Source organism: Dipteris shenzhenensis, chromosome 30 (genome assembly GCF_047967505.1).
Source record: "Dipteris shenzhenensis isolate YYH24624 ecotype China chromosome 30, Dip_SZ_1.0, whole genome shotgun sequence".
In the NCBI taxonomy this organism is placed as follows: Eukaryota; Viridiplantae; Streptophyta; class Polypodiopsida; order Gleicheniales; family Dipteridaceae; genus Dipteris; species Dipteris shenzhenensis.
The window spans coordinates 31,596,990-31,611,780 of record NC_141625.1 but is presented as its reverse complement, the minus strand read 5'-3'; the positions used below and the strand labels follow the sequence as shown (position 1 = coordinate 31,611,780).

The 14,791-nt window shown below is 46.1% G+C and overlaps 1 protein-coding gene across 1 annotated transcript; it reads right to left on the bottom strand.

Moving 5' to 3' along the window:
- Positions 1–5,503: 5,503 nt before the first annotated feature.
- LOC147881984 (uncharacterized) lies at positions 5,504–6,603 on the bottom strand. The gene is made up of 2 exons (XM_087401492.1): positions 6,563–6,603; positions 5,504–6,380 (listed from the first exon to the last, which is right to left on the bottom strand). Exons 1-2 carry the CDS (start codon positions 6,601–6,603, stop codon positions 5,504–5,506), a joined length of 918 nt encoding a protein of 305 aa, XP_087257618.1.
- Between the last annotated feature and the right edge of the window lie 8,188 nt (positions 6,604–14,791).

Sequence of the window (14,791 nt, the reverse complement as noted above, 5' to 3'; positions counted from 1 at the left end):
TTACAAAGCCACTTGCATAATGGGCCTCTTTCCACCACGTCCATGGATTATTGCATTAGCGTCGAAAGTCAATCTTAATAATATCTTGGATTATGCCAGAATAATCATCCATGGCTCCATTGGCTCGCTAGCAATGATGCTGCAATCTTGTGTGTTTCGCTTATCATCAATCTGTTGTGTTCGAAAATGCTTGCCCTCACACCATATAGCATTGAACATAGTACCCTACACCATGAAAAAGTCAATTGAATAAGAAATCTAAATTGTTGAAAGCTCCTAACTTATGCATAACATTCTATATACCGACCTTGCTCATGCATCCCCTAGCATACTCCTATTCTTCCATTGTGATATGCATCTCCTCGTCTTTCTCTGCTTTCTCCATTTCATCAAGTAGCCAATCCACATGAATATCCTTTGGAAATGCTCTTAGATACTGAGGGTATGGCACAGAGATCCGTGGTGTGTATGAAAGAGGGCACTTTCTTCTTCTCTTCTTGCCTTTGCATCCTCATATCTTGTCACCCATCTTTTCATCACATCACTATTAAGGATGCAATAGAGGTTGATACTATTATGCAACTCCGTGTCTATTACTTTGTTGCGTCCTTTCCCTTGAGGCACAATAGAGGTCATCCTTAGGTCTTCATCATCTCTCCATAGTCATGGGAGAGAGCTATCCACATCAACCAAAAACTCAGAAATATATACAAGTGACTCTTGTACCAACCAACCCTCGGCCATGCTACCTTCGGGTCTTGCATTTTGTCTCACGAAGCCCTTCAAGTTCTTCATGAAGCGCTCGAGGAAGAACAACCATCGTGCATGTATAGTACCGCATATAGCAATCTCATCCACCAAATGCACTATAGGATGTAGTTGGCTTGTGAGAATAGAATGTGGAAATGTCTCCTCCACTAAACAAACCACCTCCACTAACATAACTCGAGCATTCTCAAGCATGGTGGGATCTATTTCCTTTGAGCTCACATACCTTGAAGATGAAAAAGTACACCATATTAGCAATATGAACACCTTGCATGGAGCATTGATATGCATCATATTTTTCATCATGTAAAGTACCTCACAAGCTTGCCCATCTTGTAAATACAATCTTTCACGTCCTTCGATGAACTTCGAGAAATGCTAGTAGGTAGTATGAACTGAGCCCACGAGGAGGTGGTTGATTAGTTGCTTATAATTATTCACTCACAAATTTGAAAGGAAAAAGATATTATGCACATAAAATACTTACTTGGAGCATCTTGTGCCAATCATGAGATTTCAAGCCATATAATTGCTCTAGACCTCTTTTCTTGCTCTTTGTAAAGGCTCCCTTCAAATAGCTCATGCATCCAGTGGGAGTACGAATTGTAGTAATAGCACCTTTCACCGCCACCATCTCTAACTTTCATAACCTCCATGGTGCACGAGGTAAAAAAACATGCCCATTTGGTCTCTCCTGTGGCCAAGCTTCATGCAACCTCCCTATGGTATTTAGATGCAGTTTTAGATGCGCTCTAAGACGCACCTATAGATGCAGTTTAGACGCGCTCTAAGATGCACCTATGGATGCGTTCCGACAGACGAGATTTCTAAAAAGTAGAAAAGGACATTGCGCCCACATTGTGCCCGACACACAAACGTGATACTAATACCTAGATCGTGCATTTCTTGGATATGAGAAAGTACAAATCTAAAGAGAGCAAACTTCCAAACAAGATCAACTACAAAAGGACTTACTTGGATAGAGGTATGGAAGGTTCTTCTTCTTTTTCAAAGTTGCTTCTCCTTCTTGTTCGTCCTCCTCTCCTTTAAGCTTGGAAGTAAGTGTGGGTGCCTTCCTCTTAAGTGTAAGCTTGGAAGTAAGTATGGAAACCTTCATCTTAAGTGTTGAAATTGTGGATCTGCTAATAAGGAAGGAAGCAAGCCGCGCGAAGTATAAGTAATGTGAAGAAAAGTAAAGCGAGCACGCTAAAAGCAGGTTTAAAAGCCGCATCTATAATCGTGTCTAATGGTGCGTCTATAGGCACGTCTAAATACACAGAGTAGACGTGTCTTTAGACGCGCCTTTAGACACGACTGTAGACGCACTTTTAGACGTGCCTTTAGACGCACCACAGAGTTTAAATTAAACATTTGAAGAAGAGCAAATTTGGTGGGTTGTTTGTTTGTAGGATGTCTTCATCTTCAACAAGTAGCTCCAGTGAGGATGAATCCCTCTGTATCCACCATCGCGAAATGTGGTTGGAGTAAAAAATCAAATGTCTATGTGATCGATGTTGAGGAAACATGTATCTTGCACGCAGGATTACACTGAATCATATCTCAAAGTATGGAGAATGGGATGTGACCGTAAACAAGGTAAGGGTTTGTAAGTTAAGGTTGATTGAGATACCTATGGGTGTTCATATGTTTGAGTTATGATCCCATTTTAATTTGATATAGGATGCAGTGCCACACCCGCATATGTTGCCCTATGCTTGCCATGAGGAGGCGAAGTGTCGACGATATGAGGTGGGATCTTCAGGAGGGACCGTTACGGATGCATGGAGTGATGGTGATAGTAGCCCTCCGCCATTACCTCATGAAGTTGTGGAGGAGGAGGTGTTTGATGATATGGTGTGGGATTTATATGTCCATCAAGGGAGGGATGATAACATGGAGCAGGATGATCTTTTTACTGCAGCATCGACTCCACTGTTTGAGGAGTGCAGATTCTCTATTCTACGTGCCTCCCTTGAGTTACTAGACTTGCAAACCATCTATGGATGGAGCAATGCAAGTTTGAATGCATTACTCAAGTAAGCTTTAAAGTCTATTTTGCAAACATGGTGAATTATGCTAGTGGGTCAATTACTCGAATGCTTTTCCTCATTTATGGTCTTCACGTGCAGGCTATTGTGTAAAATGCTTCCAAGGGAGAATAAACTACCGACCTCATGAGATATGGCAAGGCAACATGTGACCTCTCTTGGAGGATTAGATTACAAGCGCATCCATGCATGTGTCAACGATTGCATTTTGTTTCATGGACTACATAAGGATGCAAGAGAGTGTCCTACTTGTGGAGAGGCAAGATATAGAGCAGATCTCAAAACCTTGGACGTGCCTCGTAAGGTATTGCTACATTTTCCCATAATCCCTCGCATCCAACATATGTTCAAGTGCAAATCTATTGTAGAGCTCATGTCATGGCATTCCTCCCATTGATCAACCGATGGCAAGTGGAGAGCTCCCGCAGACTCTCCTACGTGGAAGCATATTGAAGACACATGGCCAAGCTTCAAGGAAGAACCTAGGAGCTTGAGACTTGGATTGGGTATGGACGGTGTGAACCCATTTGGTCTCAAAAGCACCTCTTATAGTGTATGGCCAGTGGTATTGGCGAATTAAAATCTTCCACCCTCTATGGCTATTAAGAAAGGACATGTTATGCTGTCCCTTCTAATTCCAGGGAAACATAAAGTCAAAAACCCTAATGTTTATTTGGAGCCTTTGATTGACGAGCTAGAGATACTTTGGAGAGCTATCGAGGTGCATGATGTGAGTAGGCCTCCCTCATCACGAGACTTCAACTACAAAGCAGTCTTGATGTGGACGATGCATGACTTCCTAGGCTATGGCGAGTGTTCAGGTAAGCATTGCATTTCTAATTATGAATAGGCAAAGGATGTGGCACCCTAAACCCACCTTCAACTCTTAATTGCGTCTATTGTTCAGGTCTCACTACATCGGGTTACCATGCATGTCCTATTTGTGGTCCTTTGCTAGTTGCCTCATAGGCAGATGCATTGAATAAGGTCATCTATGAGAATCACCATCGATTTCTCCCACTTGATCATCCTAGATATGTTGCCCCTTGGAATGAAGTCCTCCCACAATCACTCACCGTGGGAGATTGGATGAGAATTTGGGATGGTTCCACGACTTCTCCACCACTTGGCATGAGCCAGTAAGGGTTTGTAACTATTGGCTAGAAGTAAAGATTGGCTATATTGGCTGGAAGTAAAGATTGCCTGCTAACACTTTATTTTGTTTAGATACTCCATCTTTTATCATTTACCATATTGGTCCCACCTCAAGATCAATCACCTGCTTGATCCCATGCATATCTTCAAGAATGTGGCATCTACCATTTGGGAGCATTTGAATGGGACACGAGATTCCGCAGGCATAAGGGAGGATCTACATACCACAGGGAGGATGCATGAAGCTTGGCCTCAAGAGAGACCAAATGGGCGTGTTTTTTTACCAAACAAGACATCCTATTCATAGCATGCAAGTCTTCTCGCACTCTTGTCGAGTCTTCAGAACCAACCAAGTGTGCCCAAATAGTAGCCCCCACATTCTTGAAGATATGCATGGGATCCAAGAGATGATTGATTTGTACTTTTAATACGATATTCACTGCAAACCTAATGAGGTTTCCCAAATGCATTGCCATATATGTGACTGCTTGGTGAGAAAAAGAGGAAGGGAAAAAAGATGGGCATAAAGGAAAAAGAGGTTTTTAAAAAAGGAAGTGGAAGAGCATTAGCCTACCGTGCTTTTATCTAGATGTCTTCTTGTTAAAAACCCAATGATAATTCAAAAACTCAGTTCCACTGATAGCACATCCCAAACCTAGGCAAGGCAAGGAAAAACCTTACCAATGTCCATGAAGAACATTTCAACGTAGTTAAGCCATCAATGTCTTTGCAATCAATAGGGTATACATCTAGATGTGTACCAAATGAAGTAGGTTAAGAGATGGCTACTATGATGCCCACTATGGCACACCTGCTTGTAACAAACGACTCCCCTAGCATGTGGCATATGGGCACTTGTGCGCGCGCACACAAATTCACACAAAAATCTTTATTTACACAAAACTTTCATACGGAGCTTCTACAATGGGCAAACCATATCAGGATCTACGCTTTGTATTAAGAGAGACAATAGTGTTCATCCAAACTATGAATGCTCATGTATAGTCAAATATTTTACATAAAAGACCATTCGAACAAGCAAGATGATTTGAAATGTGCGGGAAACATTTATTAGTAGATTCACTACTAATAAAACTTGCCTCACACTTAACTTAAAACAATGGTCAAAGTTCTCTGTCTCTCTCTCTCTCTCTCTCTCTCTCTCTCTCTCTTCCCTTAAACCTCAGTCCAGAGCTGGAAAGACAATGCCGGAGCACTAATAGACCTAACTCTAAAAATTAAATGTAAACTCAATGGAGCATTCACTGTGAAAAACTTACTATGCAGCACATCTTCAAAAGCATTAGTCATCTAACCTGAGATGGACAAAACTTTATGCTTCTTTGAACTTTCAACTCGTACAAAGACTTTGGCAGAACCCTGACGTTTCGACATCGACCTTGTGCTTGAAAAGTGAGAACCAAGAATGATTCTCATTGGTCCTCCCAAAAACTTTAGATGGTGTAACCCAACGGAGTAGGAGGCATCCACAAATTTCTGGGTATAAACTAATGCTACAGATGAATTTGGTATCACTTTCTGAAGCGACCAATAGCCCCCGTTGCCTCCTCACAGGAAGAAGGGAAGAGCTCTACATAGTGATTTCCAAGCATCATTTTGTCTCTGCACATGGCATCCATGGACTGCTGATCAGGGCTATCAAACTCCACGAAGGCTTCACCACTGGCACAACCATCAGAGTGAACAACGAAATGAATGTTCTCATCTCTCAGACCATAACCCTTGAAGAACTCCATGATATCCCTCTTGGAAGTTGAGAAAGGTAGTCCCCTGAGCTTCAAAATACCCATATGCTCAAGATGCTCTTTACGAGAGGAGGATTTAGGAGGAGGTAAACTTGGAGCGGATTCCCTACTTAGGGTTTTGTTGCTTTTTGTTATTTCAGCGGCCACTGCGGAGTAGTAATCTTGCTTTTTGCACCGAAAGACCTCGATGTAATGCTGATCCATATTCTGTCTATTTCTTTGGAGAGCAAAGTCGACTTGCAGAGGGGCTCCGAGGACACAGCAAGCCTCTCCAGAGAATCGACCTTGTTTGTGGATGAGCAAGATATCGATGACATCCAGTCCAGCAAAGAAAGAGTAGACATCACTCTCGGTACAGTTGAAAGGCAAGCCTCGAAGATGAACGACAGGGAAAGAATACACGAGACGATCGAAAAGGCAGGAATAGGAAGAAGAAACGGGAGTCAAGGGGCTGAAATTGGGTGATAAAGAGGAAGAAGATCCAGCAAAGTAAGAGGCCAGGGAAGACAAAGATGGGTAGGGATAGAAAGATGAAGCCATAGCAGCATCGGAAGCTGCAACAGTAGAAGAAGCACCTGCAGAGATGAGACGCTGTCTTTTGAGGGCTCCAACATAGAATCGGTCATCTTCGTCCAAGCCATTCCTTCAAAGCAACACATGATATCAAATTTGTCAATCTGTCTTGCCTCACAAGAAACCCAAGAAGAAGAAGAAGAAGAAGAAGTACAGAGTGCATGAAGTGCAAGAAGAAGATGATGATGAAGCACAGAATGCATGATGATGACAAGAAAGAAAGAAAGGAGAAAACATTTTAGCTTGGCTTACCCTGTTATTCCTCCTCCTCCTCCCACACCATGAGGGAACATGACTCACAAAGTGAGTGATGGTTTATCGCCTCCCTTTAAGTCCACCTCCCTTATACTCCCACTTCTCCTTTAAGTGGTTGCTGCAAAGGCCCCAAGTATTTTCCCTATGTCCATTTGGATTCAACTCTTGGACTCCTCGAACATGCCTTTGAAGCATCTTGGGATTGTTCCTCTTCCGTAAAAATTGCCCCTGTCTTTCTCTCTCTCTATCACCCAACAATGGCAATTTGTGAGATTTCGCACGCTTTTTGTTCAAATCCTCTCGTTGGATACATCAATGTGATCTCTTGGGATTGTTCCTACGACGTTAAAGAGTCTCTCTCTCTCTCTTTCTCTCTCTCTCTCTCTATATATATATCTATATATATATATATATAGATATATAGATATATATATATATATATATCCACAACATCATGAACTTGTGTAGGAAAGGAAAATTGCTTGTTTAGGAAAGGCACAATGTTCCTAACTAGATGTTGTGATGAGGGGATTGCTTGGCCCAATGTGGGCACCAGTGTACATACCCACAAATGAAGTGCTACTCGGCAAAGTGGTTTACAGAAAACAAGGTGAATTATATTGGGCATGTCCTTTATTTGAAGCCCCACAAATTTTCCAATCAAAAGCTCAACTTTGATCATAAAGGATGGGAAAGTATGCAAGAGGACCAAATACAGAAAGCACCCAACTAGTGGAAATTGATGAAGGCAAATGGATGCAAGAGGGCCAAAAACAAAAGCACAAAACTAGTGGAAATGGATGGAGGCAACTATGGATTTACACAACAAAGGAAACATGCACTATAGTCAACTAGACTACTCACATCAGTCCAACACAGAAAACCAACCCAAATAAAATTATGAATTTCCCTTTTGAAGGTTGATTTCACTAATTAGCCCTCTCCTTTCAAGACATACCAAAAGGAGAGAAGTGGTTTGTGGGACATAATGAACTATACGATGGATGTAGCAAGTTCACTCTCTAGTCAAACTTTTGGAAAAAGATCTTCACTTCATCAATGGAGTTGCAACAATGAATATGAATTTGTTCTACATGAGTGTGATCTTTCCTACAAAGATGGATGTAGCAAGTCCACTCTTTAGTCAAAATTTTGAAAAAAGGTCTTCACTTCATCAATGGAGTTGCAATGAATATGAATTTGTTCTACATGAGTGTGAGCTTTCCTACAAAGATTTCAAATCAATGGCCAAGCATGATCGCTCTCTCTCTCCCTCTCTCCCTCTCTCTTGGCGGCCACAACCGCTAAGAGCCCCTCTTCTCTCTCTTAATTTCTCTCTTTCCCTCTCTCCTCTGTCCTCTCTCTTTCTCTCCCTCCCTATTCTCTCATTTCTCAAATTTACAAACTCAAATATAAATAAAAAACTAATTAAAATAGAACTCAAAAACTCAAATAAGAAACTAATTTAATCCCTCTCTCTCCCTCTCTCTCTTTCTCTCTCTCTCCCTATCTCTCTTTCCCTCTCTCTCTCTTTCTCTCTCTCCCTCTCTCTCTCTCTCTCTCTCTCCCTATACTCTCCCTCCCTCAAAGCAGCCACGGCCCCCAAGAGACTCTCTTCTCTCTCTTAATCTCTCTCCCCCTCTCTCCTCTCTCTTTCTTTCCCTCCCTACTCTTCTCTCTTATTTAAGGAGCCCCTCTTCTCTCTGTGAATCTCTCTCTCTCTCTCCCTCTCTCCCTCTCCTCTCTCATTTAAGGAGCCCCTTTTCTCTCTCTTAATTTCTTTCTTTCCCTCTCTCCTCTCTCCTCTCTCTTTCTCTCCCTCCCTATTCTCTCGTTTCTCAAATTTACAAACTCAAATATAAATAAAAAACTAATTAAAATAGAACTCAAAAACTCAAATAAGAAACTAATTTAAAAAGAATTGTAATGCCTTCTAAAAGACCACCCTCCTCAAAAACTTTAACAATAAACTAATTGAAAAAGAATTATAAGTAAAGAAAAAGAATTACAAGATGACTTTTAAGAAATAGAACTCAAAAACTTTAACAAGAAACTAATTGAAAAAGAATTGTAAGTAAAGAAAAAGAACTACAAGACGAATGAAAAAGAATGCAAGTACTTGGAAAAAGTAAGGCTCTGCTTATCTGGAAAAAGTGAAAAAAGTAAGGCTCCACTTATCCTTTCTCTTCCGCTCTTGGTTGCTTCAATGAAATGAGGAGAGAGTTAAAATGAATGAATGGAAAGAAAAGTATAGATAAGAAAAACTAGCCCACTCCTCCTATGCATAAATTTGAATTTTCAAAAAAGAGAGGGAAATTTGAATTCATTATAAATTTGAATTCAAATTTGTGTTCAACATTCTTCTCATACTTTCTTCTCGTACGTTCCTTTTGAATTCAAATTTGTGTTCAACGTTCTTCTTGATACTTTCTTCAACATTCTTCTCGATACTTTCTTCTTGTAAGTCCTTTTCATTCTTCTCGTAAGTCCTTTTCATTCTTCTCGTAAGTCAAATCTTATTTGTCGCTCTTGCTCGTGATAGTAAGTCAAATCCTTCTCTCCCCTCTCTCTCTTTCTGCTCCCTCCTCTCCTCTCCCTCTCTCTCTCCTCTCTCTCCTTCCTCTCCCCTCCCTCCCTCCCTCCATCCCTCGACCCCCGCCCTCCCCCCTTTCCCTCCCCCCCCTTCCCCTCCCCTCCCTTCCCCTTCCCTCCCCTCCCTCCGCTGCCAAAACTCCTCCCTCCCTCGACCCCCCGCCCTCCCCTCCCCTCCCTCTGCCATCAAAACCCCTCCCCCCATCGACCCCTCCCCTCCCACTCCCCCCTCCCCTTCCCCCTCTCCCGTCCCCATCCCACCCCCTTTCCCTCGGCCCCATCCCAATCCCTTAACCCTTCACACCCCCTTTCCCCCTTCCCCAGGGCTGGCTGCCGCAGCCGCCAGCCCTCCCCCCCTAACCCCCTTCCTCCCCTATCCCTTTTTCCCCCCTACCCCCAACCCTACCCCCCTCTTCCCCACCCCCCCTTCGTAGCCCCGGGCTGGTGGCTGTGGCCGCTAGCCCCCCCCCTCTCACACCCCTCTTCCCCACCCCCCCTTCGCGGCCCCCTAGCCCCCCCCCTCTCGCACCTCCCTCCACCCCCACCCCCCTTCCCCGCACCATCTCCCCCCCCCCCCCCCTTCCCTCGGGCTGGCGGCCACGGCCGCCAGCCCCCCCCTCTTGGCCCTCCCCCCCTTCTTCCCCACCCTCCCTTCGTGGCCCTTGGGCAGCCCCAGCCCCCACCCTCTCAGCCCTCCCCCCCTCTTCCCCAACCCCCTTTGCACCCCCCCCTCTCGCACCCCTCTCACACCACCCCCCTCGCACCCTTCACCCCCGCCAGCCCCTCTCCCCACCCCCCCTCTCAGCCCTCCCCCCCCCTCTTCCGCACCCTCCCTTCGCGGCCCCTTGGCTGGCCGCCAGCCCCCCCCTCTCGCACCCCTCTTCCCCACCCCCCCCTTCGCGGCCGCAGCCCCCCCCTCTCAGCCCTCCCCCCCTCTTCCCCAGCCCCCTTCCTGGCCCTCGAGCTGGCGGCCGCGGCCGCCAGCCCCCCCTCTCGCAGCCCTCTTTCCCAGCCCCCCCTTCGTGGCCGCCAACCCCCCTCCCCTCTCGCACCCCCCCTCGCACCCCCTTCACCACCTCTCCCCCCCTCCCCCGTTCCCCCGGGCTGGCAGCCGCGGCTGCCAGCCCCCCCCCTCTCAGCCCTCCCCCCCTCTTCCCCACCCCCCCTTCGCGACCCCCCAGCCCCCCAGCCCTCCCCCCCCTTCCCCACCCCCCCTTCCCCCGGGCTGGCGGCCGCGGTCGCTAACCCCCCCTCCTCTCAACCCCTCCCACCCCCTTCCCCCCCTCTCAACCCTCCCCCCCCCTCTTCCCCAACCCCCCTTCGCGACCCCCCCAACCGCCCAGCCCGCCCCCCCCCTTCCCCACCCCCCCTTCCCCCCCCTCCTCTCAACCCCTCGCACCCCCTTCACCGCTCCTCTCAACCCCTCCCCGCAGCTGCCAGCCCCCCCCTCCTCTCAACCCCTCCCACCCCCTTCACCCCCACCCAACCCCCTCCCCGCCCCCAAGCTCGTGGCCGTCGCTGCTAGCCCCCCCCTCTCAGCCCCTCCCACCCCCTTCACCCCTCCCACCCAACCCCCTCCCTGCCCTCGAGCCCCCCCCCCTCTCAGCCCCTCCCACCCCCTTCACCCCTCCCACCCCTTTCCCCCCCACCCACCCCCCTCCCCACCCCCGAGCTGGTGGCCGCGGCTGCCAGCCCCCCCCCTCTCAGCCCCTTCCACCCCCTTCACCCCTCCCACCCAACCCCCTCCCTGCCCCCGAGTTGGCGGCTGCGGCCGCTAGCCCCCCCCTCTCAGCCCCTCCCACCCCCTTCACCCCTCCCACCCCCTTCCCCCGCACCCACGCCCCTCCCCGCCCCCGAGCTGGCGGCCGCGGCTGCAAGGCGCCCCCCCTCTCAGCCCTCCACCCCCTTCACCCCTCCCACCCCCTTCCCCCCCACCCACCTCCCTCCCCGCCCCCGCCAATGCCGCCAGCCCGTCCCGCCCCCTTCCCTCTCCCCCCCCTTCCCCCCCTCCCAGCTGCCAGCCCCCCCTTCCCCCCTCCATGGGAGACCCAGTCCCCCCCTTCCCCCCCCCCTCCCTCCTCCTTTCCTCCCTCTACTCAACCCCACTCTCTCCCTTCCTTCCTCCTCCCTTCCCTCCAGTCCCTCCATCCTCTTCTTCTCCTCCCCTGAACCTTTCTCTCTCTAGTTTCTCTCTTCAAATTTTAAAAAAAAATCTAGAAAAAAAATTAATCAAAAAAATTTGCAAGTACTTGGAAAAAGTTTGTAAGTTTGCTCTTTCTTGCTTTCTTGCTCTTCCTTCCTTGCTCTCTTGATCGTCCTTGCTTTCTTGCTTCAGTGAATGAAATGAGGGGAGAATGAATGAAGAAGGAAGACTATATATAAGAAAAATTAGGTTTTCCTCCTCCTCTCCTATTGGCTTTCCATTCCTCCCCCGTCTCCTATTGGCTTTTCATTTATCCCCTCTCCCATTGGCTCCCATTACTCCCCCTCTCCCATTAGACCCCCATCCCTCATCCCAATCTTCCATTAGCCCTCCCCCCATCCATCCATTTCTTCTTCATCCCCATTGCCAGCACTCCCATCCCACATTTCCACCACGTCCCATACTCCTCCCATTTCCCAAAATCCCATATTTCCCCATCTCACCCTCCTCTTTTTCATCCCCTATTAACTCCCTCACTCATTTCACTCCCTTATTATCCTACTCCCCTACTACCTTCCCCTCTCCCATTCCATTCTTCCCTCCCCACTCTCACTTCCACTTCCCATTACTCACTTGCCATTTGAAAACTATTAATATATTATTATACTATTTTTTATACTTATTATTATACACCCTTATTACTTCCCTCTCCCATTCCACTCCTCCCTCCTCACTCCCACTTCCACTTCCCATTACTCACTTGCTATACACATTTGCAAACTATTAATATATTATTATATGATTTTTTAAACTATTTGCAAACTTACATATGGGCAAAATCACAGGTGTCAAAGCGATCCTATTGTGGTCATACAACAACTGTGCTTTTATTCAAGGGCATATTTATCCTCATCAACAAGCTTATTTACTCGAGACGAGATGCACATTTTGCATAGGACCGAAGCTGTGGTTTATTGAGATGGAGGCACAAGGAGTGGCAGTCGATTGGGTTGCAGTGGCTGCTCGCTCTCGGTATAAGTCTACTCCAACTTGTAATGTCATTTTTTAAATTGTTTTATTCTTTAAGTTCCAATCGGATAACATACCTAGCAGTGTGTTTCTTACGGATGTGCATGACACTAGAGCAAAAATAGTATTTAATGCTTGATCGAACAAGCAAAGGATATCCGATGGGCACAACACTTTTTGTACACCTCAACCTGGGTGGCATTGAAATGTTCTCAATGAGGCACACCCATGCGATAAGTACTTGGTCAGATAACACACCTAATGGCGTGTTTTTTTGCAGATGTGCATCTCATTAGGGAAAAAATGGTGTATAATGCATGATCGACCATGCAAATCATATCCGATGGTGTGTTTTTTCATGGTTGTGCATGACACTGAGGCAAAACCAGTGTTTTATGCTTGATCAACAATGCAAAGCATATCCGATGGGCACAATACTTTGCACACACCTTCAACTAGGTAGAATCAACTTACATGCAAAGTGGCACGCCCATCCCATAAGTTCTTGATCGGATAACATACCTAGCAGCGTGTTTTTTTACAAATGTGCATGACACGAGCAAAAATAGTATTTAATGCTCGATCGACCATGCAAAGGATATCTGATGGGCACAAAACTTTTCGTACACCTCAACCTAGGTGGTATTGAAATGTTCTCAAAGAGGCACACCCATCCGATAAGTACTTGGTCAGATAACACACCTAAGGGCATGTATTTTTGTGGATGTGCATATCACTAGGGAAAAAATGGTGTATAATGCGTGATCGACCATGCAAAGCATATCCGATGGTGAAAATACTTTGCACGCATCTCAACCTAGTTGAAACACGCTTGCGTGCAAAGTGGAGCCCCCATCCGAAAAGTACTTGTTTGAATAACACACTTAGGACTGTGTTTTTTCATGGTTGTGCATGACACTAAGGCAAAAACGGTGTTTTATGCTTGATCGACAATGCAAAGCATATCCGATGGGCACAATACTTTGCACACACCTTCAACTAGGTGGAATTGACTTACATGCAAAGTGGCACGCCCATCCCATAAGTGCTTGATCGGATAACATACCTAGCAGCGTGTTTTTTTACAGATGTGCATGACACTAGAGCAAAAATAGTATTTAATGCTCGATCGACCATGCAAAGGATATCCGATGGGCACAACACTTTTCGTACGCCTCAACCTAGGTGGTATTGAAATGTTCTCAATAAGGCACACCCATCCGATAAGTACTTGCTTAGATAACACACCTAAGGGCGTGTTTTTTTGCGGATGTGCATATCACTAGGGAAAAAATGGTATATAATGCGTGATCGACCATGCAAAGCATATTCAATGGTGACAATACTTTGCACACATATCAACCTAGTTGAAAAGGACTTGTGTGCAAACTGGAGCCCCCATCCGATAAGTACTAGTTTGAATAACACACCTAGGACCGTGTTTTTTCATGGTTGTGCACGACACTAAGGCGAAAACGGTGTTTTATGTTTGATCGACAATGCAAAGCATATCTGATGGGCACAATACTTTGCACACACCTTCAACTAGGTGGAATTGACTTACATGCAAAGTGGGACACCCATCCCATAAGTGCTTGATCGGATAACATACCTAGCACCGTGTTTTTACGGATGTGCATGACACTAGAGCAAAAATAGTATTTAATGCTCGATCGACCATGCAAAGGATATCCGATGGGCACAAAACTATTTGTATACCTCAACCTAGGTGGCATTGAAATGTTCTCAATGAGGCACACCCATACGATAAGTACTTGGTCAGATAACACACCTAATGGCATGTTTTTTTGCGGATGTGCATCTCATCAGGGAAAAAATGGTGTATAATGCATGATCGACCATGCAAATCATATCCGATGGTGATAATACTTTGCACGCATCTCAACCTAGTTGAAACGGACTTGCGTGCAAACTGGAGCCCCCATCCGATAAGTACTTGTTTGAATAACACACCTAGGACCGTGTTTTTTCATGGTTATGCATGACACTAAGGCAAAAACAGTGTTTTATGCTTGATCAACAATGCAAAGCATATCCGATGGGCACAATACTTTGCACACACCTTCAACTAGGTAGAATCAACTGACATGCAAAGTGGCACACCCATCCCATAAGTGCTTGATTGGATAACATACCTAGCAGCATGTTTTTTTCACAAATGTGCACGACACTAGAGCAAAAGTAGTATTTAATGCTCGATCGACCATGCAAAGGATATCCGATGGGCACAACACTTTTCGTACACCTCAACCCAGGTGGTATTGAAATGTTCTCAAAGAGGCACACCCATTTGGTCAGATAACACACCTAAGGGCGTGTTTTTTGCGGATGTGCATATCACTAGGGAAAAAATGGTGTATAATGCGTGATCGACCATGCAAAGCATATCCTATGGTGACAATACTTTGCATGCCCTACAACATAGTTGAAATAGACTTGTG

Excerpts from the sequence above, each read along its gene's own strand:
- LOC147881984 (XM_087401492.1), bottom strand. The coding sequence starts at position 6,603 with ATGTTCCCTCATGGTGTGGGAGGAGGAGGAGGAATAACAGG. Across the intron at positions 6,381-6,562 it reads GGAGGAGGAGGAATAACAGG|GAATGGCTTGGACGAAGATG; the intron begins GTAAGCCAAGCT and ends GTTGCTTTGAAG.